Source organism: Saccopteryx leptura, chromosome 3 (genome assembly GCF_036850995.1).
Source record: "Saccopteryx leptura isolate mSacLep1 chromosome 3, mSacLep1_pri_phased_curated, whole genome shotgun sequence".
NCBI lineage: Eukaryota > Metazoa > Chordata > Mammalia > Chiroptera > Emballonuridae > Saccopteryx > Saccopteryx leptura.
The window spans coordinates 100,508,370-100,534,520 of record NC_089505.1 but is presented as its reverse complement, the minus strand read 5'-3'; the positions used below and the strand labels follow the sequence as shown (position 1 = coordinate 100,534,520).

General features: G+C 43.9%; 1 protein-coding gene across 1 annotated transcript; it reads left to right on the top strand.

Annotated features, from left to right (window-relative positions):
* The first annotated feature begins 1,055 nt into the window (after nt 1-1,055).
* Nucleotides 1,056-21,012, top strand: FUCA1 (alpha-L-fucosidase 1). The gene is made up of 8 exons (XM_066375420.1): nt 1,056-1,476; nt 7,102-7,236; nt 9,014-9,151; nt 11,516-11,621; nt 15,888-16,088; nt 17,666-17,853; nt 19,902-20,001; nt 20,212-21,012. The coding sequence occupies exons 1-8, from the start codon at nt 1,064-1,066 to the stop codon at nt 20,350-20,352; spliced, it is 1,422 nt and encodes a 473-aa protein (XP_066231517.1). The 5' UTR covers nt 1,056-1,063; the 3' UTR covers nt 20,353-21,012.
* Nucleotides 21,013-26,151: the final 5,139 nt, after the last annotated feature.

Below are 26,151 nucleotides of genomic sequence, written 5' to 3'. Positions count from 1 at the left end.
TCTTCCATGTTTGGGCATATATTTGAAAGACAAACTCTCATTTCCTCGTCAATACATTGAAGAATTCTTCTCTTCTTACTCTTAACTGTGCTGAGTGCAGAAAACCCCCACCATACATATCATCTTAACTTTACACCAAACAAAGGATAGAAGAAACTTGTCTCCAGTCTTTCTGGGGAACATGGGGGGTAGTGTAAACAATCCAGCACCACAGCTTAACAGCCTTTTGCAACCTAATCAGGCAAGTGAGGTGGGGAGTTGGGCAGACTGTCAGCTTACAGCCAATTCCCCACACTTCTGTCCCCCCAAAATCTGAACTCCAAAAACCCTGTTGGTCTTTTGGTCCCCAACAGGCAGATATTTCTCTAGAATGCCATGCGCCCTGGCGCACACTTTGAGAACCACTGCCCTATGCTATAGGGCCTGGGGTTCTTAATTTTCCTGCCCTGCTACTTTAAAAACGTTCCTTTGTGGTGAATTGTATTTACATAGGTCTTGTTTTTCCAATTAGGTGTTAAGCCCTTCGAATTACTTCAGAATTCCCAAAGCAAGTATTAGCCAGGCAAAATGGTCATACCTGCTCTTCCTCTTTCAGCACCCACTTTTCTCCCCCTTCCTCCTTCATAACGCTTCTACCGTCAGTATTCTATCAATACTTTCTACTTTGTTATTTCTACCAGGACGGTTACAATGCCCTTGCACCTGGTATTTCTGCCTCCAAGCTTGCTCTTCTGTCCTCAAAAAGTCCCTTATGGCCCTTAACAGCAAAATGCAGTGCTCCCAGTTCTCTGCACACATCAGGACTTCCACAACTCCACGATTTAACCCCGTTATTTAGTCTCTTCCAAAGTTTTCTTTCATTCGAAGATCCGCAGAGCACTGTCAGCGCCTCCTGGCGTCTTTCTCCCTTTAAGCGCCAGAGGGCGCGGCAGGAACAGCGGACCACGAGGGGAAGAGACTCGGTAGCCAAGCAACAAGGGCTGACCCGCCCCATTTTCCTTCCAAGCCAATCATTAGTTAGATTGGGCGGGGCCGCGCGTCTGCACCTGCGCGTTTAGAGGGGATGTTGGCAGCGGAAAGTGAAAAGAAGATGCGGACTTTAGAAATGAAGTCGTGGGCGGCGGAGGCCCAGCTGCTGCTGCTGCTGCTGCTGGTTCTCCGAGCGGCGGAGCCGGCGCTCGGGTCTCAGCGCCGCTACACCCCGGACTGGCCGAGTGTGGACTCTCGGCCACTGCCGGACTGGTTCGACAAGGCTAAGTTCGGGGTGTTCGTGCATTGGGGCGTGTTCTCGGTGCCTGCCTGGGGCAGCGAATGGTTCTGGTGGCACTGGAAGGGTCAGGGATTGCCGCAGTACCAGCGCTTCATGAGCGACAACTACCCGCCTGGCTTCAGCTACGCTGACTTCGGACCGCAGTTCACCGCGCGCTTCTTCGACCCGGACGACTGGGCCGACCTCTTCCAGGCCGCCGGGGCGAAGTGAGTGTCGCCGCGGGTGCGGGCGGAGCGCCTCCTCCCCGGATTGGAGCACCGGGAGCGGGGTTGGGCAGGTGGGAACCGAGCTGGGAAAGGTGGGTCGACCTGCCCAGAGTCACACAGCCCTCTGTCTGACTTAAGAAACCCCCAGTTCATATGTTTTGTCCCCTGAGAGACGCAGAATTAAATGTGGCACACCTGATCATAAGAAGAAGGTGCGTCTGGTTGAGGATTAGAAGAAAATAAAAGGTTCAGGGAGGTGGTGGGTGGGAAAGCCGTCAGTGTACACCTTTGTGTCTAGAGGATGAAGTTACCGTGACCTCATTGTCCATTCCAGGTCGGTAAGACAGTCAGGATTCGAGGATTTTAAGCCAGTGCTCTGGCACCTGGTCCTAGTTGAGCTGTGAACTTGAACAAGGCATTTTACCTCCCTGCAGCTTCCTTCCATGGCTATGGATAGGGATTGTACTAGTTAGTTCCTTTCATATTTAATATCTCCAAGAGGGAAGGGTAGGGGAGTTCTGGTGTGCAGTGTATTTGGGCAACAGTACAGATTCTCATTCATCTGTTCTCAATGCCTTGCACATGAAAGTGCTCAAGAAATGTCTGCATTGTTTGGAGAGCTATTGGAGCTTGCTTGTGGATGGAACAGAGAACTGAAAGTGCAGTGTGCTGCGGTGGGGGGAGAGAGGCAAGGACCCATGAGGTTGTTGCAGGCTGGGGCCAGTCCTGGAGGAATAATCTTGAGGGGCAGTATGTGGCCAGGTGTTAAATCAGGGAATGGTTATCCTCAGCTTCTAGAAGGGTTTGTTTGGCAGCTGTTAGGGATGTGGGTTGGAGGAGAGTAAAAATGCAGACTGGGAGGTCTCCTGGCTGAGAGCAGTCCTCCACCTTGTCTCTTTTTTTCCATCCTCCAGCTTTCAGTTCCTCTTGGATTTTAAGATCTCTTTTCCTAAGAAATTACAACTGGGTCACACTCTCCCGGAGGACGCCCATGCCTTTCTTCCCTCTGGGCCAGCATCTCCTAAACTCTAAGGGTCCTCAGAGACTTGCAACCAGGACCAAAGGGCAGTGGCAGCTGGTCCTGGCTAAGCCCTGAAACCCTCTCCAAGACCCCGTTTTCTCTGACCATTCAGTGAGCCAATAGCAGCTCTGCCTTGGCTCACTTCTGTCATTGACATTTCTCAGTGAGTCCATGCAGGCCCTGCCTAGACTCATTTCTTTCCTATAACACTTCCTGAGAGCAAAAGCAGCCCTGCCTAGGCTGTCTCCTGTTGCTTCTTCTATCCTAAGCTCTTCTTTGTTTCAGGGTCCCCAGCTGTAATAAAGATAGCACTGGGGAACAAAATTTTTGTTGCATCCACAAAAACACTTGTTCTTACCTAATTCGAGTGTGCTGATCTCAAATCTGACATTAGTTTTTCTCTGTAAGCTACAGTTTTTTTTTGCAATTCAAGATTTTAGGTTTTCATCTTATTGTAAAATTTTCAACATTTAGTTTAACATAATGAAGTAGAATGTCTTCCTGGGCATCATCTTTGTGAAAATATAATAATTTATATAATGCAGTGAATACACTAATACAGTAAAAGATATGATTGCATCAGAATTTGTCTATAATTTCGAAACAACATATTAAAACACTTATTTTAATCATAAAATTTGTGCAAAACTTATTTAAATTCTGTTCAGGCAAAAATTTGCGTTTGTAGCTTTTGCGTTTGTCTACTTGTTAAGGACAATCTCGTTTGATGCTCCAGCAGTAGTCTGCTCATCACTAACAGCTCCAAGATTTTTGGGAAACTTATCAAGATGACTGTTCAGGAAGTGAATCTTAACGCTCATGTTACATCCAATGTCGCGGAAAGCCAACTGCATCCTTTGAACCAAAAGTTTATAGTTTTCTGCTTTTTTGTTGCCAAGGAAGTTCTTTGTAACTGCCACAAAGCAGCGAGACTGCCATGCTGCTTTCTCCTCCTATTCATCTTCCTGGCAAATTCTTCGTCACATATGAGGGTTCGAATTTGAGGTCCATCGAATATACCTGCTTTTATCTTCTCAAAAGACAAGGCAGGAAAAGCAGAAATAAGTTGAAAGCATTCACTTTCTCTATTCAAAGCCTGAACAAACTGCTTTCATTAAGCCAAGTTTGATGTGAAGTGAGAGAAAATGATCCTGTCTCGATTAACTACAGATTCATTCACAATATTTTGCATCCCTACTTCCAGAGCTTCACGTTTTGGCCATTCCTTCTGTGTCAGTGTTTCTCCCAAGCTCGGCTGTCCCACAAACACAGAAAGCAAGGATACTTTGTGAAACTTCTCTGTTGTCCTAGCAGGAAATTTACCATTTTAAGATCCACACAAATGATCCAGTTATGTTCCTCATACTTCAGAAAGTCAAGGACAATTTTTATGTCATTATAATCTCATAGATGAGTTGAATAACCAATTGGAACTGCTGCATAAATATTAACGTTGTGTAGGAGAACACATTTCAGACTCCGCTTAGAGCTGTTAAGAAATAGCTGCCATTCTGTTGGACTGTAAGTGGTAACACCTGGCTGGCTGAGAAGACTACTGGTATCATGACAATAAACAAAGTGTTTGTCTTCGGAAGAAAAGTCCACAAAAACTTGTTCACGCTTCCTGAAATGAGATACTTTAGCTGACCTGTGAGGTACATTCTTTTCTTGAAGCCTGGAGGCTAATAACTCAGCTGCTTTCTTTGATAGGCCCAAATCTCTTACTAAGTCACTCAATTCGGGTTGGCTAAACTGCTGAGGGGTTAATGACTGCTTGGCATCAGAAGAAGACCCTTCAGATTCTACAACCATTTCCTCATGCATCTTATCAAAATATACTTGATCACCATGTTCACTTTCTTTGTCCTTAGAAGAAATAAAACATTGAAAACTGGAACCGGGAGTGTCTCAGAGTGTGGGATAGGTCGTATTGCTGAAGAAATATCCGTTTGTTGATCATATGCCGTTTTTTCTTGCCGATGCCCTTTGTATGGATCAGACAGAAATAACAGTCCCTGCTGTGGTCTTTAGGTTCATGACAAACCATGGGAATACCAAAAGGCATTCCTTTGTGTTTTCCTTTTGTCCAGTCACGAAGCATTTCCTCACAATTATGACACACAATATGAGGAGCCCAATTCTTGTCTTGATTGCCAAGGGGAACTTGAAAATAGGCAATATATGCACGTGTCACAAATGATGAAATATTGCACCTTTGATGTTGAAGTGTGTAACAGCCACATATATAACAGAAGGACATTTATGCCTACTCGAAAAAGCCATGATTCAATCTGAAAACAAAATAAGAGGGTGTTTTTATCAGATAATAACTTTTTACATTTAAAAACAACTACAATTATATCAAAATGATGTTTGTAAAACATTAATTGCCTTGTGGTTATGTTTTATCCAAGAGTCCTTGCCCTCTAACTCCAATTTAAAAACCAATGCATGCCATTAACTGTAACAAAAAGAAATTAAAATTGCATAAAAACTAGAGTATGCACCAAAAAATGGATTTCAGATTTGGAACCAGCGATGCAGAAATACATAGAAACAGTTCTAAAACCTCATGCAACAGAAAATGAAAAAAAATTTCCCCAGTGTAGTCAAAATAAAAAAAAGTAAAGAAGAAGAAGAAAAAGAAGGAAGGAAGAAAGGAAGGAAGGAAAGAAGGAAAGGGGAAGAAAGAAAAGAAAAGTTACAACAGGCATTTAGTGTTTGCCATCAACTGTATGGGGCTGTAAGGCTGGAATAAACAAGGAGATGTTCTCTACTTCTAGGAGCCTTAGAAATCCATACTTTAAAAATGAAAAGAATAATCTGGGAAACATCCTTTGTCCAGACATCCTTATTTCATGTGGACCAGGTGACTAGCCCACATTGAGGAAGGGAACTGATATCCGAGACTCCAAATCTTTTTTTTTTTTTTTTTTTTTTGCATTTTTTTTGCATTTTTCTGAAGCTGGAAACAGGGAGAGACAGTCAGACAGACTCCCGCATGCGCCCGACTGGGATCCACCCGGCACGCCCACCATGGGGCGACGCTCTGCCCACCAGGGGGCGGTGCTCTGCCCATCCTGGGCGTCGCCATGTTGCGACCAGAGCCACTCTAGCGCCTGGGGCAGAAGCCAAGGAGCCATCCCCAGCGCCCGGGCCATCTTTGCTCCAATGGAGCCTTGGCTGCGGGAGGGGAAGAGAGAGACAGAGAGGAAGGCGCGGCAGAGGGGTGGAGAAGCAAATGGGCGCTTCTCCTGTGTGCCCTGGCCGGGAATCGAACCCCGGTCCTCCGCACGCTAGGCCGACGCTCTACCGCTGAGCCAACCGGCCAGGGCCGAGACTCCAAATCTTGGGACTACAAGGTGAAGGTTCTTTCTCTCACACCAGAAGTCTACATACTGTGGCGAGAGGGATTGAGCCTCTGCTTATTTTTGTAAGTTCCATGAAACGAGAGTGATTTTTACTCTTTAGAAAGGTTATAACTCACAAAGCCTGAAACACTGGCCCTTAAAAGTCTTGGAACTGCTCACACTGGCCAGTGATTAAATTACATCTCTCTTTTTGTTTTTTGGCCATAAAAGCAAATGGAATGTTAGATGATTTGGTTATGTCAACACTTGCCTTTTCTCCTCAGCCCTTTTGGATTTTTGTCACCTCTGTAAATGAGAGGCAATTCGTGTGGACTTGGTAAAACAAATAGCTTACTTTTCTATTATCTGCTATTTCCAGTCGAGATTTCTTTTCCTTTTTTTTTTTTTTTTTTTTTTTTAGAGCAAAGGGTTAAGAAAAGTTAATCATTAATTCCCAGAGGGTTGAAGAATGAGAGCTAAGGTGCACATCTTTCCCTCTGGGGTTCCTCTTTGACTGGGGCCTAAGGACTATGGCTTCCTCTGGTTTGCTTCCATTCCTGGAGCGATCCCCATGGGGATTGTGACTGCAGCAACTCACACAAGTACATTTCCAGAAGGCAAGTGTGCAGATGTTGATGTGGCTGAACTGACTCCATCTTTGTAAGCCCCCCACTCTCTCTATTCAGGCTTTAATTTTGACCAAGCTAACTTTCTGGCCAGCATTCACAAGCCTTATAGTTAATGACTTCTGTGTTCTGTAAGCCTATGCAATGTACTCATAAAGATTCTTGTCAGTAAAGGGCCAGACTGGTAGAGTAGCCAACACAAATATCAAACTAGGTGTCAGTGTCAATGCTAAGCAATTACCCACCGCTAGGAGGTAGGGTTCTTGACTCGCACTGCTTTCTGTGTCCCTTTGCCTTGTCAATCATTAATAGTTCAGCCATGCTATAAAACATCTGCTGTGATAACTATAGAGCAGCAGAGAATAGATGCTCAGAACTGCTAGGGTTTTCTATCCACTCAGGCCCTGCATCTCTGTAAATAAATTACTCCGTAATAAATTGTCATATTCTATGGAGTTGCCCACTTCATTTCTTGGTCTTAAGACACATTTATAGCTGGGTGGTCACCGTACCTCCACTCCACATTCAGCCAGTTCTAATGATTTCCAAAGCCTCAGTTGTGCTGGGTAAGTTCATGCTTGTGGCCCACTGCCCACTTCCTTTGCTCATACGGTTTTGATGTCCACAGGTATGTAGTCCTGACAACAAAGCATCATGAAGGCTTCACAAACTGGCCAAGCCCTGTGTCTTGGAACTGGAACTCTAAGGATGTGGGGCCCCATCGTGATTTGGTTGGTGAGTTGGGAACAGCCGTCCGGAAGAGGTATGTGTTTACAGGTGGTTAGTCCGTCATTGCTTTTGATCTAGTAGCCGTCCAGCGTACCATACCTTCTTTACTCTTGTGTGTTTTATAAGTATGCATTTAGCAAGTGACCTGAAGGACTTCTGGCCTTTGACTTAGCAGTATTTGATGCTTGGCAGTTATGTGACCAAAGGTGACACCATCAGAGAAATTTGTGGTTCTGTCTGGTTGGGTGAAGGACACCCAGCATAGACCACAGTGGCCCATTTGTAGTTTGAGAAGGATTCTTTCTGGAAAGCCTTCCAACGCGGGCCCTTCTCTAGGGTCTGATGGATGGCAGGGACTGGGTCTCTCATGTTTGTGTTTCTCCTAGTTGTCAGCACAGATGTTTGTAGGCATTCAGGCAAAGTTTGGGTAATAATAGATTAAGAGGGAACTGAAAAGGGTAGTTAAAGCAGCAAAAAGTTAGGTAAGGAGCCACTGGTTTGATTCTAATTAACGCTCCTAATACTTGCCTCGTAAGTACCTTCCCAAGGTCAAAAAGCTAGGAAGTGGCAGAGGTGGGATTTGAACTCAGGTATTCTGGTTTTGGACCCTACAGTTCCAGGTATGTTTGTCTGTAAGGAGGAAAAGTGGTATTAGTGTCATGCCTAGTCATAGCTCTGTTGTGATTTGGTAAACTTGATGTCCTATTTAAGGGGTGGGCCAACTGCCTGTTTTTGTAAATGAAGTTTGATTGGAACATAGCTACGCGCATTCATTTATGTGTTGTTTACAGCTGCTTTCAATCTACAATTCAGAGTTAGAATAGAGACCACAAGGTCTGCAAAGCCTAAAATACTGTCTGGCCCTTTGAGAAAGTATGTGCTGACTCGTTACCTGTTCAATATTCAGTTTCCCAATAATGTCCTTAGATAATAGTCCTGCTGTAAAACTCTGAGGTGTTGATTAGACCCAGACTTTAGGATACTGGTTTTTATCTTCTTTGTATCTATTTAGTTCCCAAGTCATATGATGAAATAATTAACTTCAGTTCTTTCTGCCTTATCTGTGCTTTATTGTATATGGAAATAGGTCACTTTAGCCTTGGCTGGAGAGCTCAGTTGGTTGGAGCATCGTCCTAAAGTGCAGAGGTTGCTGGTTTGATCCCCTATCAGGGTACATAGAGGAGCAGATTGATGTTCCTATCCCTCTCTCACTAAAATCCATAAAAAAGAATTAAAAAAAAAAAGGAAATAGGTCACTTTAACCACATTTTACTCTGGGTATGTTAAAAACTATTAGTCAATCTTATTTTCTTAAAATCAATCTTAGATAAAGGAACAATAATCCTGGCTTGAGCACAGGATAATCCCAAGATCACTGGAGTGAGCCCAGGGGTCTCTGGCTTGAACAAGGGGTCACTGACTCCACTTGAGCCCCCCCCCCCCCCCCCCCCCCCCGGTCAGGGCACATGTGGAAGCAATCAGTGAACAACTAAGGTGACGCAACTAGGTGTTGGTGCTTCTCTCTCTTCCCCCTCTCTCTGTTCCTCTCTTCCTATTTCTCTCTCAAATCAACATTTTAAAAAAATATACATATGTATAAAAAATAGTTACTTGTACTATCAAAAATATAGTAAACTCAATCATTTTAAATGAATGACAAGAGATAATTCAAGTAGTGGTAGTTGGATCCCACGCCCCTGCATGTCCTTAACGGGTGCGTTTCACTGAGGTGTAAAAATGCTGCCACTGATTTTTCTTAAACTAGTTTTTCTTTGCTTAATGACAGTTGCTGTCTTGTTTTTCTGTTTAAGGAACATAAGATATGGACTCTACCATTCACTCTTAGAATGGTTCCATCCACTCTACCTACTTGATAAGAAAAATGGCTTCAAAACACAGTATTTTGTCACTGCGAAAACAATGCCGGAGCTATACGACCTTGTTAACAGGTAAAACACAGAAATGTTTTCGGCCTTATGACTTTTCTCAATGGAATTAGAGCTTCCTATAGGATTCTGTTATGTTGAGGAAAAGGAGAAAAGGTGGAATATGAAAAAAATCTGGATGACATCAGAGTATAAAAGTGATGGTTGTATTGAGACAAAGCGTGTCTTTCCTCCTACCCCTCAGAACTTCCATAATGTGGTCTTATGACCTTTATGAATTGAAACCATCACACAAAACCCGGCTGGTGGTAAGTCAGAACGTCACTTCCCTCCTTGTGTGCCATTTTCTTTGTCAGGAAGTTGGAGAGGCAACAGCCGACCCCAGACCCTGCGTGGGATTTGACATTGGGCAGATTTGTATTTGAATCCTGGCTCTTGTTATTTACAAGGCCTTAAACAGATCACCCTTCTGAGCCTCAGATTCTCACTCTAAAGTGGGGATAATAATTGCCTTCTTATGGGGCTCAGAGAAATATGTGAAAAATATTAGTCACCATGCCTGGTACAGAGTAAATGTTATTATTATTAATATTCTTAAAATGATCACTTTCAGTTTAGGATTTGTCTTCACCTTGTTTTATTCCTAGTTTGCCCTTCTCGCACCTGGGACTTCCTAAAGCAGGGATCGGGAACTTTTTGGCTGAGAGAGCCATAAACGCCACATATTTTAAAATGTAATTCTGCATCACCTTAGTTGTTCACTGATTGCTTCCACATGTGCCCTGACCAGGGGGCTCAAATGGAGTCAGTGACCCCTTGTTCAAGCCAGCGACCCCTGGGCTCACTCCAGTGATCTTGGGATTATACAATGACCCGTGTACGTTATGCATTATCCAATAAAAATTTGGTGTTGTCCTGGAGGACAGCTGTGATTGGCTCCAGCCACCCGCAACCATGAACATGAGCGGTAGGAAATGAATGGATTGTAATACATGATTTTAACATTATTATTATTTTTATTAAAGATTTGTCTGCGAGCCAGATGCAGCCATCAAAAGAGCCACATCTGCCTGACCTGTGGTGGCGCAGTGGATAAAGTGTCGACCTGGAAACACTGAGGTTGCTGGTTCGAAACCCTGAGCTCACCGGTCAAGGCACATATGGGAGTTGATGCTTCCTGCTCCTCCCCTCCTTCTCTCTCTCTCTCTCTCTCTCTCTCTCTCACGTCTCTAAAATTAATGAATAAAATAAAATAATAAAAGAGCATTCATTTAAAAAAAAAAAAAGAGCCACATCTGGCTCGCGAGCCATAGGTTCCCGACCCCTGTCCTAGAGAATGTTGCACATTTATCGCTTAAGAGGCCACCATCTCTGCCTGGACTCGTTTTAGGGGGGAGCAGGGACCCAGGCCCTCCATGCATCCAGATGGCTTCTCTAAGGAAAGAGTACAGCCATAAGAGACCAGCAGGACCTTGGAGTCAGATAGAACTGGATCTGAAACCTGGTTCTTTTTTCTTCTTGGCGCTGTGGACTTGAACAAATTACTTAATTGTTCTAGATCTCTGTTTTTTTAAATCTGTGAAGTGGGTATAATATACACCATAGGATCATTCTAAGAACTAATGAGGAAATGAATATTAAAAAACCTCCTATAGCTTCTCATTCACATAAAACACAGATTGTGTTATATTTTGCCTGTTAAACAGGCAGGCAGTCTTCTTCTGGAGGCTGTTTGCTATCCTCATTACAGACTACAGTATGGGAGTTGGCAGCAGGCAGATTCGCTTTCGAGTTCCAGCTCTTGTTTACTTATAAGCTTTTTCACTGAAAACAAGTTGCGCTGCTGAGCACGGCATCTTGCTCTCTAAGGTGGGACTAATACTGCTTATCTCACAGGTATATACTCACACTCCAACCTCATGGGGCTCAGCATAATAACATGTGAAAGGCGCACCAGGGCTCAGGTGGTTCTATAAATCCTTTATGGTCAAAGCTTTTGTTTGTTGTCCAAAAAATTGCATTGGACAGAATAGTTCAAGCTCAGTACATCGTGAAAGCAGAAGCCTTAATCCTATCGTAGTGGAATACCATTCTTTTAGTTGGAATTAGTTGCTAGACGGAGACCAAATTGTATACTGCTGGTTACAAACTCTACTTTTTAAGAAGACATTAAGAAAATAAATTAGGTGGAAATATACCAAAATGCTGTGTGTTAACCAGTGGTTCTGAGAACAGAGGCGTTTCATGTGTGTGTGTGGTTCTTTTTATCTCTTAGGTTTGCCACATTCTCAGCGCTCTGGTAATTTTATGATACTTTCAAAATGAGAGAAAGTTGATTTTTAAGCATTTGTTGCAGAAAATGATTCATAAGACTTTACCATGAATGGAGTCACATAATAAACTTTGTTCTAATTGCCTGTCTTTCAGGTATAAACCTGACTTGATTTGGTCAGATGGAGACTGGGAAAGTCCTGATACTTACTGGAACTCCACAGGTTTTCTTTCTTGGCTCTACAATGACAGCCCAGTCAAGGTATGCAGTCATATGATTTATCTCTTATTTATCTGATGTTATAAAAGAATGTATAAGGAGACAAGGTCTGGGCCTGACCTGTGGTGGCGCAGTGGATAAAGTGTCGACCTGGAAATGCTGAGGTCGCCGGTTCGAAACCCTGGGCTTGCCTGGTCAAGGCACATATGGGAGTTGATGCTTCCAGCTCCTCCCCCCTGTCTCTCTCTCCTTTCTCTCTCTCTCGCTCTCTATCTCTCGCCTCTCTAAAATGAATAAATAAATAAAAAAAATTAAAAAAAAAAATAAATAAAAAAAAAAGGAGACAAGGTCTGGAGTAATAACAACCTAAAGACTTCATGGATGTTAAAGGTTTCTCCTTTCATTCTTTTTTTCTCTTCCTTTCTTTTTTTCTTTCTTTTTTTTTTTAGTGAGAAAGAGGAAGGGAGAGAAATAAGAAACATCAAATCGTAGCTGCAGTATTTGAGTTGTTCATTGATTGCTTTCTCATATGTGCCTTGACCAGAGGGCTCCAGCCAAGCCAGTGACCCCTTGCTCTAGCCAGCAACCTTGGGCTCAAGCCAGCAACCTTGGGCTCAAGCCAGCAACCTTGGGCTCAAGCCAGTGACCTTTGGGCTCAAGCCAGCAGCCATGGGGTCATGTCTATGATCCCACGTGCAACCCCACACTCAAGCTGCTGAGCACATGCTCAAGCCAGCAACCTCAGGCTTTCGTACCTGGGTCCTCAGTGTCCCAGGTCAACGCTCTATTCACTGCATCACTGCCTGGTCAGGCTCTCCTTTAATTCTTGATTTTGACAACACATGTTTAAACCTTGTTAAAATTAATATACCAAACAAATAGTCTGACTTGTGGTCACTCAGTGGATAAAGCGTTGACCTGGAATGCTGAGGTCACCGGTTTGAAACCCTGGGCTTGCCTTAGCAAGGCACATATGAGTTGATGCTTCCTGCTCCTCCCCCCCTTTTCTATCTCTCTCTAAAATGAATAAATGAAATCTTTTTTTTTTAATTTATTCATTTTTAGAGAGGAGAGAGAGAAGGAGAGAGAGAGACAGAGAGGGAGAGAGAGGAGAGAGACAGAGAGAGAGAAGGGGGAGGAGCTGGAAGCATCAACTCCCGTATGTGCCTTGACCAGGAAAGCCCAGGGTTTCGAACCAGCAACCTCAGCATTTCCAGGCCGACGCTTTATCCACTGCATCACCACAGGTCAGGCTAAATGAAATCTTAAAAATAAATAAATATATATATATATATACACACCAAACAAATAAAATTAAATGATAGCAGTAAAATGCAAATATCTGTGACCTCACCTGCTCTTTGTTGATATGTAGTTTAGCTCTCAAGGGGAAATTTCATTTCTCTCATATCCAAATTCTTTTTTTTTTTTTTTTTTTTTTTTTTTTGTGGCAGAATCAGAGAGAGTCAGAGAGAGGGACAGATAGGGACAGACAGAAAGAGAGAGAGATGAGAAACATCAATACATCAATTCTTCGTTGCGGCTCATTTAGATGTTCATTGATTGATTTCTCATATGTGCCTTGATGGGGGGGGAGGCTACAGCAGACCGTGTGACCCTTTGCTTGAGCCAGCGACCTTGAGTCCAAGCTGGTGAGCTTTTGCTCAAATCAGATGAGCCCGCGCTCAAGCTGGAGACCTCGGGGTCTCGAACTTGGGTCCTCTGAGTCCCAGTCTGACGCTCTATCCACTGCGCCACTGCCTGGTCAGGCTCATATCCAAATTCTTTTTTTTTTTTTACAGAGACAGAGTCATAGACAGGGACAGACTGACAGGAATGGAGAGATGAGAAGCATCAATCATTAGTTTTTCGTTGTGTGTTGTGACACCTCCTTAAGTTGTTCATTGATTGCTTTCTCATATGTGCCTTGACCACGAGCCTTCAGCAGACTGAGTAACCCCTGGCTTGAGCCAGCGACCTTGGGTCCAAGCTGGTGAGCTTTGCTTAAACCAGATGAGCCCGCGCTCAAGCTGGCGAGCTCAGGGTCTCTAACCTGGGTCCTTCCGCATCCCAGTCCGACGCTCTATCCACTGCGCCACCGCCTGGTCAGGCTCATTTCCAAATTCTTGAGAGAACTTTGTCTTCCTCCCCCCATACCTCCATCCAGTCAACACTATTACAGTGCGTAACAGCTGTCCACTTACAGTCTGTATTCTGGTACACTTAAAAAGTAGCAGAAGTCTTAATCCTCACTACAGAAAATTTCAAAAATGTTGCACATACTGGAGTTGTATATAAGAACAATTTGAGCTAAGCTCTCTTGGTAGAGTCATAAGCCTCATATTGGGTAAATAGCACAAAACTCAGGAAATGGGAAGAAAGGGAAAAGGAAAGAGACGTTATGTGATAAATAGAGACAAATTAAGAGTGGTCTTCTGGGACCTGCCAGATGTGTGGGGACTTTTAGTGGCACCGCATCATGGTTCTCCCCAGAGGTCCTCACACTGAGGTGGCTCAGCTGTGACCCTTGCGTAGCATGCTGCAGACCCTGGTCTCCCACGTTTGTTCTGAATGCTTTCTCATGCGTTAGGAAAGGGGGTTATTTTGGGGCGATAGATTAGGAAAGTATTTTTGGGAGAAATAGCTCATTCTCCCTATCATTCTGTTTGTAATTCCTGCATGGCTCACTCCTGGGATTTCTGCAGAGGTCCTCTGTATAGTGCGGCCACCTGTCACCGTGTATAAAATTGCAGCCTGCCTCTCACACTACAAGTCTTTGTCTGCTTTCTCTTAGCGCTTACCTGGTCTGACATATTCCAGATAGCATTTACACTGTTTAATATTTGTCCCTCTCGCTGGAGGGTCAGCTTTCTAAGGGCAAGGGTTTCGGTCTGTTTATTGCTATATCCCCAACCCTGAGAACAGCATTTGGCCTAGTTAGGCACATAATAAATGTAAACGAAATCTAGCTCCTGACAGTTTATCTTCCTGGAAGTATTAAGAAAGAACTGGATCAGTATCCTGCATTTATTTAAATCCCTAGATAATTGACTCTAATGTGATGTCATATTATAATTGTTCACACACTTGCTCCTCAGCTAGCCTCTGCTGGATCTCAGAAGGCAAGAACTGTGTTTTGTTTTGTTTTTAAATTTTTTTATTTATTCATTTTTAGAGAGGAGAGAGAGACGGAGAGGGAGAGAGACAGAGAGAGAAGCGGGGGAGGAGCAGGAAGCATCAACTCCCATATGTGCCTTGACCAGGCAAGCCCAGGGTTTCGAACTGGCGACCTCAGCATTTCCAGGTCGACGCTTTATCCACTGCGCCACCACAGGTCGGGCCGCAAGAACTGTGTTTTATTCACCTTAGGTACCCCAGTATGAGCCTCCTAGTACTAGTAAACATTTACATTTAGATATTCCAGGTAATGATTTCTCGTAGTTCAGCTAATCGTTGAAGGAAAGGAAAGAATACTTGATTGTTGACTTTCTTTACCTAGGTCATGTAGTGGGCAGTGTCCTGGGCTGGGTTCAAATACCTGGTTCATAGTCCTAGCTTTCCGAAACTACCTGGGGCCAGTCTTCTCACCATTTCTCCTCCAATAAAATAAGTGGTTTACGCCTGGCCTATACTGGCACAGTGGATAGAGCATCCACCTGGAACACTGAGGTTGTTGGTTCGAAACCCTGGGCTTGCCCGGTCAAGGCACATATGACAAGCAGCTACTACAAGTTGATGCTTCCCTCTCCTCATCCTCCCTTCTCTCTTTCTTTCCTCTAAGATCAAGAAATGAAATCTTTTTTTTTTTTTTTGACAGTTTTGTTTTTGTTTTTATTCTTCTGCAACCAAACTGATTAAAATAAATAACATCTTTAATTATTGTAAACAGAAGAAATAAAATCTTAAAAAGAAAAATAAGTGCTTTACAAGATGATCTTTAAAACAGGCTCTTCCAGCTATAACATTACAGATCACTTGCCCAGGGTTTCTCAGCCTCAGTACTATTGACATTTAGGGCTGAGTATTTCCTTGTTGTGATGGGGCTGTCCTTTATGTCCTAAAAAGTTTAATACCATCCCTGGCCTCTACCCACAAGATGATAGTAGTACCACCCCAGTGGTACTGCTCAGAATGTCTCTAGCCTCTGCCAAACTCCATTCTGGGGCAGAATGGTCCCCAGTTGAGAACTACTGCTCTAGATTAAGTCTGTTCCTTGCTTCCAGATAAACTGTTAATTTATCACACTGTATTATGTAAGAAAGGTAAGGGGTTTTACCCTTCCGGACCCGGTACTGTTTCCTCCTTTAGGATGAGGTAGTAGTCAATGACCGATGGGGTTATAACTGTTCCTGTCACCATGGAGGATACTACAACTGTGAAGATAAATTCCAGCCGTCGAGCTTGCCGGATCACAAGTGGGAGATGTGCACCTCCATAGACAAGCAGTCCTGGGGCTACCGTCGCACCATGTCGATATCTGACACTGCAAGTGAATCTGAAATCATTTCGGTAAGACACCTGTGAGTTAGCTATTTGTTAACTGCCCTCTGAGAGTGGCGGAAACACCCTGCACGAACATGCAGGTCGATGGAACCCTGTAGGTTACTGAACCTACTCGGAGGAACCAGTCCTGAGGAAATCATTGGAACTACAGAAGTAAGTTTTATGTACAGATATGTTCTTCCCAGGGTTATTTTCAGTTGGACATTTGGGCTGTTTCCATTTCTTGCAACCATAAAGGGGATTGTTCAGTAGATTTGGAGGTTGTCCTTAACCATTAAAATGTTCATCAGTGTCATATGGCTTAATGCTTATAAGGTTGAGTTAAAAAATAAGTTGAGAATTATCACAACTATATAAAATTAACTACATATGAAAAACACTGCAAGGAAATGAAAAGTTAACGGTGTAGTGTCTTTGAGGTACAATAACAAATTCTCCTTTATAAAATTTTCTGTACATAATCTTAATTTTTCTGGGTTACCCTGAAACACACCTGTTTGTGGTCACGGTAAACAAGTAAACACACACATGTCCCACTTTAGAAGCCTTTAGGAATATGCATTAGTCCCTCCTTGTTCTCACTTATTCTCAGGGATGTGTTCCAAGACCCCCCATGGGTGCCAGATGCCAAGGATCATAGTACTTACTGAACCCTCTATATCCTATGTTTTTTTCACTTGCTATACATACCAATGATAAAGTTTAACTTATAAATTAGACACAGTAAGAGATTGACAGCAACAACTAATAATAAACTAAAACAATTTTAACAATATATACCATAGTAAAAGTTTTATGAATTTGGCACCTCCCAAATTATCTGATTGTACGGCCCTCACCCTTCCTGTGGTGAAGTGAGAGGATGCGGCGCTTACTGGATGAGAAGAAGTGACGTACTCAGAACGGCCTGCGATTAGAAACTAATGAATTGCTTGTTTCTGGAATTTTCCATTTAGTATTTTCAGACTGCAGTTGACCGTAGGTGACCGAAACCATGGAAAGCGAGACCAGACCGAGGATAAGCGGGAACTACTGTATTTCTTTACAGCACGTTTTCCCCATAAGGCAGCGTGTACAGTTACATAGCCCGGGGCATACAGAGCGTCCTGAAATTCTTCAGCTCTCTCTGTCTCCCCAGAGTCTCCACAGCTCCCGCTCAGAACCTCTTCTCTCCGAGCCCCGTGTCCTCTGTGTGGCTCCATGCGATCGCTTCACGGCCACATGCTTTGTTCTCAGCTTTCCTGCTCGTACTTTGTGCTCCTGACACGTGACCCCTCCCACTGCCTACGGCCGGTGGAGGTGCAGTCTCACAGGGAAATGCCTGCGATCACCCCCTGGAATTCGAGTTAACATATTTCTCCATCTTGTAGCCAGGTTTTTTCAGTTTTCTTATATAATCCTGTCTTGCTTTTATAATGACAAAAATATATGGTATTTTCAAAAGCATAAAGGACATTCACAAAGCGGAGAGAGAAGGTGTCCCAGATTCTTTTTCTTAATATAGTATCAGTATCTGTGTGTGCTAGGTACTAAGCCAGGCTTGGAATTCATAACTAGGATTTCATTGTTTCTACTCTCCCCAGGAACTGGTTCAGACAGTAAGTCTGGGAGGAAACTATCTTCTCAACATTGGGCCAACGAAAGACGGACTGATTGCTCCCATCTTCCAAGAACGGCTGCTTGCTGTTGGGAAGTGGCTGAGCGTCAACGGGGAGGCTATCTACGCCTCTGAACCGTGGAGGGCACAGCTGGAAAAGAACGCATCTGTGTGGTGAGTCCTGTCTTCTGTTGTGTGTGGGCACGGGACTGTGGCCCATCCTGAACTGGCATCTCCTTGGGTCCACACTGTTAAAAGCCACACTGGAAGTCATCTTGAAGAAACCCAAAAGCTGTTCTTTTGCTGTTAATTTGTATTCCAGTTTATGACTTCAGCCACCAGGTTATATCTTTGACTAGCGAGAGCAGTGATAGGCTTGGTGCAAAAAGCATCAATCAGTTTACCTGACACTTTACCCTGTCTTCCTAAAAATAGTCGTGCAGCACCTACAATGTGCAAGGATCCATACTAAATTCTTTCCACTATCTAATCCCCTCCACAAGCCTACCGACTAGATACTGTTGTTACCCCCATGTTATGAGTGAGAAAGGGGACCCAGAGCAGTAGTGTAACTTGCTATCAATATAACAAAGGTACCCGGAGCCCTGGGCAGCGATGACGAAACTCTCAGGGTCCCCCGTACGCTGCAGGAGCCGGGAGAATTCCAACAAGGAGCACCCCCACCCACCCTAAAAATACAGGAGTGGGGGCAGGGTGTTCTCCCCTCCCGCCAAGCCTGAGCTCTGGGGCAGCGGGGACCTGAGCTGCCTGTCGCCTCGGCTCACACACCTGTTCGCTTCCCCGCTCCTCTCCTTCTGGGTTCACCAGCACCTGGGCTCTTGTTTGTTCTTTTACCCCTGAGCTCCCAACTTTCTGCCACATCTCCTTCCCCTGCACCGGCCTGGGCTTGGTTTCCCCGGGAGAATGTCGGTAGAGAGGGAGTCCCCGCGTGAGAAAGGAGGAGAGGGGCTAGGAGAGGCCACTTTCGCTTTCCAAGACGCCGTTCCAGGGACTTGACCTAGCTGTCTACCTGGAGGCACCAGTCTGGGAGAGAGCCTCGCCTTTGGGCAAAGGTAGAGGGGCAGCTCAGCTAATTTGTGCAAAAGCTATTTAAACAATCAACCTCACTCTTTTTACTTGTATTGCATTCTGAAAATCAATAAAAACAGTAAACTTTTCAATATAACAAAGGTAGTAAATGGAGAAGTCATGATTAATACTTGGAATTGTGGAACTAGTTGTTTGATCTTGGGCCTCAGTTTTTGTAACTGCAAAATGAGGTGATGATACTTAACTTCCTAGAGCTGTTGTGAGGGTTAAGTGAGAAAACGTAAGTAAAGCTTCCAGCAGAGTGACTCATGATGTGTTTAGTAAAAGATACCGGCTAGTGTTAGACCATAAAATATCAGTCCTTGGGTCAGGGGAACCATGTTCGTCCTCTGTTTTGGATGAGCTCCTGTTTAGTGATTTCCATCCTCTTTTCTAAGCATGGTGACATCTCAGAATAACAAATTTGTCTTCATTGCACATCTTGCCCTTGTTATGTCCTCTGGTATGTTCACATGGATTTGGAGTTGAAAAAATGTTGGAATAAGAAAGCAGATAGCGCCTGACCAGGCGGTGGCGCAGTGGATAGAGCATCGGACTGGGACATGGGGGATCCAGGTTCAAGACCCTGAGGTCGCCAGCTTGGGCGTGGGCTCATCTGGTTTGAGCAAGGCTCACCAGCTTGAGCCCAAGGTCACTGGCTCAAGCAAGGGGTTACTCAGTCTGCTGTAGCCCCCTGGTCGAGGCACATATGAGAAATCAATCAATGAACAACTAAGGAGCCACAACGAAGAATTGATCCTTCTCATCTCTCTCTCTTCCTGTCTGTCTGTCCCTATCTGTCCCTCTCTCTGTCTCTGTCACAAAAAAAATTTTAAAAAGGCAAGCAGATAGCTTCAGTGTGAAATAACTAGTGTACAAGTTAAAATATTTTGAAGAAAACTTATAACCCAACAGAGAGGGTATAGAGAAGGTATCACCAGAAAGAGACTGCCCTCTTTCCACACTCCTCAGCTGCTCGTGAGTTATTAGTGCTTCTGAGTACCAGTGACAGACGCGAGGTCTTGGAATTGGTAGATAACAGAAAGGGGAATGTTGAAGGTTATGGGTAGTAGTAACCTTAGGTGTCAGGGTGACAAGCCAGATGTCTGACAATGATGTTTCTTTGTTCCCAGGTATACCTCGGAAGGGTCAGCTGTGTATGCCACTTTCCTAAACTGGCCACAGAATGGAGTCTTAAGCCTTAAATCCCCCCAAACTACCCCCACTACACAGGTAAGGAGCCTCAGTCAGTCCTTTCGGAGCTGTAACTCTTTCTAAAGGAATGGGCAGGGCTTCTCTACTTCCTCTTTCCTCCCCCAGGTTTCTCCCATATTTATTCCCCTTTTCCAGTCGTCCCTGCCCAGGTCGTTTTCCACCACGTACAGCCGGGTTCTGACCCATTAACACATTCCTGTGTTTTCCATTGCCTTTTGCTTCCTTCAGATAACGATGCTGGGGATCCAGAAAGATCTGAAGTGGTCCACAGATCCACACGACGGTCTCCTCATTTATCTGCCCCAGTTACCACCCTCTGCTCTCCCAGTTGAATTTGCTTGGACCATAAAGATGACGGGAGTGGAGTGATCATTGGAGTTCAAGAGGAAAGGGACACTTCCTGCCATTCACTGTCTTGGTTTCTTCTTACAGTTCCATCACTTAGTAAACTACTCTCCTCTCCCCAGAGATGGCTTTTCCCACAAATTGTAATCAAAGGAGACCCCTTGCTAGCATATCCTTCATCAGCAGAAGAAGGGACTAAATAAACAGTTAAGCTCTGGGTTCATCCTTTCCTAACTTTGGAAATGATCAACAATGGAACCTTCCCTCCATTCCCTTGTTTGGCAACCTACCTACTTGCTTAATGACTTCAGATAAACAGTACACCGATTCACCATTTTGCCTATGGGAAAGGGTTTGATGAGGTCAACCACGTGCTGTTTATTTAGCATCAGTTGTCACCAGCGGGCCCTGGAAGAGCCGGAGAGCCTGGAGGGAAAGAAAAAGGCTTACTACACTAATGGCTCTTCAGAAGTTTCCGAAGCCAACTAAGGGCTTGTACAGTGTTACTGTGAGGAAATGGATGTGATTCTACACTGGTTTTAAAAATACAATCAAATAAATAGGTTTTCATGTCAAATCATTTCTACCAAAAACCATATGATGGCTTTCTTCTCCCAGTTTCTATATAAATTGCTTATAGCTTTATGTTTCTGTATTTAAAAAGGGCCAGCCACATCTCCTTAAGGTGGTACCAAAAAATGTTATTTCTGGCCCTGGCTGGTTGGCTCAGTGGTAGAGCGTCGGCCTGGCGTGCGGGGGACCTGGGTTTGATTCCCGGCCAGGGCACATAGGAGAAGCGCCCATTTGCTTCTCCACCCCCACCCCCCTCCTTCCTCTCTGTCTCTCTCTTCCCCTCCCGCAGCCAAGGCTCCATTGGAGCAAAGATGGCCTGGGCGCTGGGGATGGCTCCTTGGCCTCTGCCCCAGGCGCTAGAGTGGCTCTGGTCACGGCAGAGTGACGCCCCGGAGGGGCAGAGCATCACCCCCTGGTGGGCAGAGCGTCGCCCCTGGTGGGCGTGCCGGGTGGATCCCGGTCTGGCGCATGCGGGAGTCTGTCTGACTGTCTCTCCCCGTTTCCAGCTTCAGAAAAATACAAAAAAAAAAAAAAAATGTTATTTCTTTGGTTTTTCTGTTCCTCGCATCTAATACCAACTGAGCTACTCAGCCAGGGTGCCGTAGTATTCCACCCTCCTTTTTAAATTTATTGATTTTTAGAGAGAGGGGAAGGGAGAGAGATACAGAGAGAAACGTTGATTTGTTGTTCCACTTATTCAGGCCGTCATTGGCTGACTCATGTATGTGCCCTGACCGGCGATTAAACCTGCAATCTCAGCATGTCAGGACGACACTCGAATCAATGGAGCTTACTGAGCCAGAGCCAGTTTTATCCTTGATAATTGATAGTATCCTTTGATGCACAAAGTGATGAAGTCTAATACATATCTATTTTCTGTTGTATGTGTGTCAGTTAAATAAGTTTGTAAATATGATGTATATGTTTCCTTGCTTATAGTTTGCATTGGGTGTGGGGGACAGGCTGTAAGCAGACATGGTCATTATAGCCTAAGGCTCAGTTTTAAGACTAAGCCTTTCCCACCCTAAGTGACTTTGTATCAGACTTCCTTGTTTGTATATTGGATTAAAGGTTTTTATTTCTACACTATAAAATGGGGCAGAGGAGCCCATGCAGGAGCATGGCAGAAAAAGGCCACGTGGAGGAGAGGAGAGGCAAGGCAGCCAAGATAGCAGAGTGCTGAGGGAGAAGCCAGTTTGTGCAGAGAGAAGGAGATGGGGAACAGAGGTGAATAAGGCTGGTGAGGTACAAATCTTTGATTCTAGGAAACTCAAATAAGTCAGTAGCTTTGTGAGCACTGAATGAGTGGGTTTTGGAGCCCAATGTGTGTTTTTACTCGCCTGCCAGGTGCAAGCTAGGATTAAAGCTAATGGCCCACCAGTTCTTGGCTCCGTTGTTTCATTACTGTCTGTCTGAATCAAATGCGAACCTGCATAGTCCAGGCGGCTGTGATGGTGGCCATGGCTTCTGGCTTTACACTGTGGTTTTGGTGTCATACTCAAAAAATCATTGCCAAATCAAATGTCATAAAGTTTTCCCTCCTATGTTTCTTCTAACAGTTTTGTAGTTTTAGCTTTTACATTTATGTCAGGTAAGGGCCCAACTTCATTCTCTTGCATGTGTGTATCAAATGTTTCAAGCACCCTTTGTTGAAAAGACTGTCCTTTCGCCCATGTAATGGTCTTGACATCCTTATTGAAAAATGACAATATATGCAAAGGTTTGTTGTAAAGTACTGTACCCCAGGTGCTGAAAAGTACCGTACCTTACTCCTGCGGATTTATGTAGAGACACCAAGTCCAGATGAATTTTGAAGGGTTTTATTAAAGGAGGAGATTTATTAAATATGCCAGCCACATATGGCTGATACGGGGCATTTGCAGACCCAAATCATGTGCGCCAAATACATCTCAGGGGTTGGTTATACACCCTTGATCACACACGGGCTGTGGAGAGCATGACATCATGGCACAAGCTTACAACAAAACATTAAGGGGATATTCAAAAACATTAAGACTTTCAAGGTAACACAATCAAAGATATTTACAGTCTTTCAGGGTTCATCTTCCCTCTGCCTAGCGGTATGTTTACTCTCAGGATTCCAGAAAGGGGGGAGGAACTACAATCAATGCAAGGTGGTATGTAAATTCTGTCTCCCATTGAAAAAGAAGTTTCTCAGTTAACCTTTATTTTAGTTTTAAAACTGAATGACCTGGCCTGACCTGTGGTGGCGCAGTAGATAAAGCATCAACCTGGAAATGCTGTGGTTGCCGGTTCAAAACCCTCGGCTTGCCTGGTCAAGGCACATATGGGAGTTGATGCTTCCTGCTCCTGCCCCTTCTCTCTCTCTCTCTCTCTCTCTCTCTCTCTCTCCCCCCCCCTCTCTATAATGAATAAATAAAATCTTTAAAAAAAAAACAAAAAACTGAATGACCCATTGTTCTTGCAAGCCAGAAACTTCTACATTCTTCTCCCTCCCCTCCTCAAAGGAAGGACGGGACAGGAAAGCCTGACCTTTCCTCCTAGAATATCAATATTAATTTTGCAGCTTTTTGGTATCTTACTACAGGTTTATTTCTGGGTTTGCTATTCCACTGGTCGATATATCTTCCTTTATGCCAGTACCACCCTGTTTTGATTAATATAGTAAGTTTTGAAATAAAAATGTGAGTCTTCCAACTTCGTTCTTTTTCAAGGGTTGTTTTGGCTATTCAGGGTCACTTGAGATTACATATGAATTTTAGGATGGATTTTTTTGTTTCTGCAAAACCATGGTTAGGGTTTCAATAGAAATTGAAGTTAATCAGTAGATCACTTTGGGGAGTATTGGCATCTCAATATTAACTCTTCCAATTCATGAACATGGGATGTTTTTCCACTTATTTTTGTCTTCTTTAATTTCAGCAATGGTTTTTAGTTTTCAGTTGTATGAGTCTTGAAAGTCCTATTTACTTTAAACACCATGCTAGTATTTTGGGGTCCCAAGCTTCAGGTTTGAGAATTCTGTGAGTAATGCTTTGTTATGATGGAGGAAATTTTCAGGGCTGCAGAAGCACAACAGAACACATCCTTTTTTGTTCTCTGCCTAGCTAAAATACGAGCCCCTGAGGCAGGGACAGTGCCTTCCCTGCTTCCCCATGTAGTGCACTCATCAGTTGGCTATCCACTCGCCCAGTAGCCAGTGACTATTTCCAAAATGCAAATTTGATCATATGCTGCTTAAAACCCTTCCAATGCATTACTACAAAGGTAGGTATTAATATATTACCCAAAGCCCTGTGAAATGGTCCCTGCCAATCTCTCCCATCTTAATAGGAAGTCCCCTTCCTACTCCCTCCCTGCTCTCCAATCAGGCCATCTCTTCATGTTTCCAAAACAATGTTTTTTACCTGACCAGGCAGTGGCACAGTGAAGAGAGCGTTGGACTGGGACACAGAGGACCCAGGTTTGGAACCCTGAGGTCACTGGCATAAGCACAGGCTCATCCAGCTTGAGCACAGGGTTGCTGCTAGCTTGAGTGTGGAATCATAGACATGATCCCATTGTTGCTGACTTGAGCCCAAGGTTGCTGGCTTGAACAAGTGGTCACTTGCTCTGCTGTATCCCCTCACCCCACCCCCATCAAAGCACAGGCATATATGAGAAAGCAATCAATGAACAACTAAGGAGCTGCAACAAAGAATTGATGCTTTTCACCTCTCACCCTTCCTGCCTGTCTGTCCCTACCTGTCCCTCTCTTTGTCTCTCTCCCTGTCTCTGTCACACACACACACAAAACAAACATTTTTCAAACATTTCTAATTACTTTCTACATTAAGAAATTTATTTTACAGCCTGACTAGGCGGTGGCGCAGTGGATAGAGCGTCAGACTGGGATGCTGAGGACCCAGGTTCGAGACCCCGAGGTTGCCAGCTTGAGCATGGGCTCATTTGGTTTGAGTAAAAGCTCACCAGCTTGGACCCAAGATCACCGGCTCAAGCAAGGGGTTACTCGGTCTGCTGAAGGCCCGCGGTCAAGGCACATATGAGAAAGCATCATTGAACAACTAAGGTGTCGCAATGAGCAATGAAAAACTAATGATTGATGCTTCTCATCTCTCCGTTCCTGTCTGTCTGTCCCTGTCTATCCCTCTCTCTGACTCTCTCTCTGTCTCTGTAAAAAAAAAAGAAAAAAAAATATATAAAAAAATTTATTTTACATTGCAACCTAGTTGACATAATATACAAAAGGTTTGCAAAGCAGTACTCAGTAGTTACACAATGCACTCTAATATTTCCTGTTTCTTTTTTTCTAAGTTGCTATCTACTAAGTTGATATTATGACAACATGTATTTTGAAATACAATGCTCTATGCATTCGATTTCTTTGCCTTAGGGTCTTTGCATAGACTATGCTCTGTCTGGAGAACTTTTTTATTCTCTTTACCTAGATAGATTTTATTCATTCTTCAAGGTATAAAATGAAAGTATGCTTCTCTCTCTGAAGTCAACTGCCTGCATTTGAATCCTGAAAATGGTGATGAATAAGTTAATATGTGCAAAGAACTCAGAACAGTGTGTGGCAAATAGTAATGCTTCATCTTGTTATTGTGAAAAGTAGTAATTATACAATTATTCGTGTGATTGTTGTGCAGGAAAATGGGACCACAAACTAAAGCTGACAAGCTCTGGCATGGAGGGGCACGTGGCAGGCCTTACAAACTGGTGACTGAAATTAACCACACAGGATGGTCTGAACATAAAAATTCCTAACTAAAGCAGGTCATGGTAGTTAGGCATGCCATAGGCCTGCAGCTTCCTTGACAAAGGTCAGTCTGTACATTAAGTGAGCCTATTGTCTTTATGTACCTAGGATAACTTACCTTTAAAATTTCAGCGTAATTTTCTTTTCTGGATCCCTCCAAAGCACAAATTCTGGCACCTAAGCACAAGATCAAAGACTCCCCTCATTGTTGTTGCCCACATACCATATCTATATACTGTACATGTTAATTATTAACTATCCTGTGCCCACCGATGTGTCTCTTAGTTATGTCTTTCATCCAATCCTCGAGATTTCCCCTATCTGCTTTCTCCAACCTCTTTAATCTACCACCAATAGATTTCATGTAACCCTCCTTACGACTTCTCCTTTGATTCTAATGCATAAAGCAAGCTGCAAAACTGCCGTTATCCAGCGGCTACTCAATCCATTGAGATTTTGCTTCCTGATATATCCCCAAAATTTGCCTCAAATAAACTCTTAGAAGA

What these genes read in the sequence shown, in the direction of transcription:
- FUCA1 (XM_066375420.1), top strand. Translation starts at nt 1,064, where the DNA reads ATGTTGGCAGCGGAAAGTGAAAAGAAGATGCGGACTTTAGAAATGAAG. An exon ending in ACAATGACAGCCCAGTCAAG is followed by an intron (nt 11,622 to 15,887) that starts GTATGCAGTCAT and finishes TTCCTCCTTTAG; the next exon opens with GATGAGGTAGTAGTCAATGA. An exon ending in AAACTACCCCCACTACACAG is followed by an intron (nt 20,002 to 20,211) that starts GTAAGGAGCCTC and finishes TGCTTCCTTCAG; the next exon opens with ATAACGATGCTGGGGATCCA.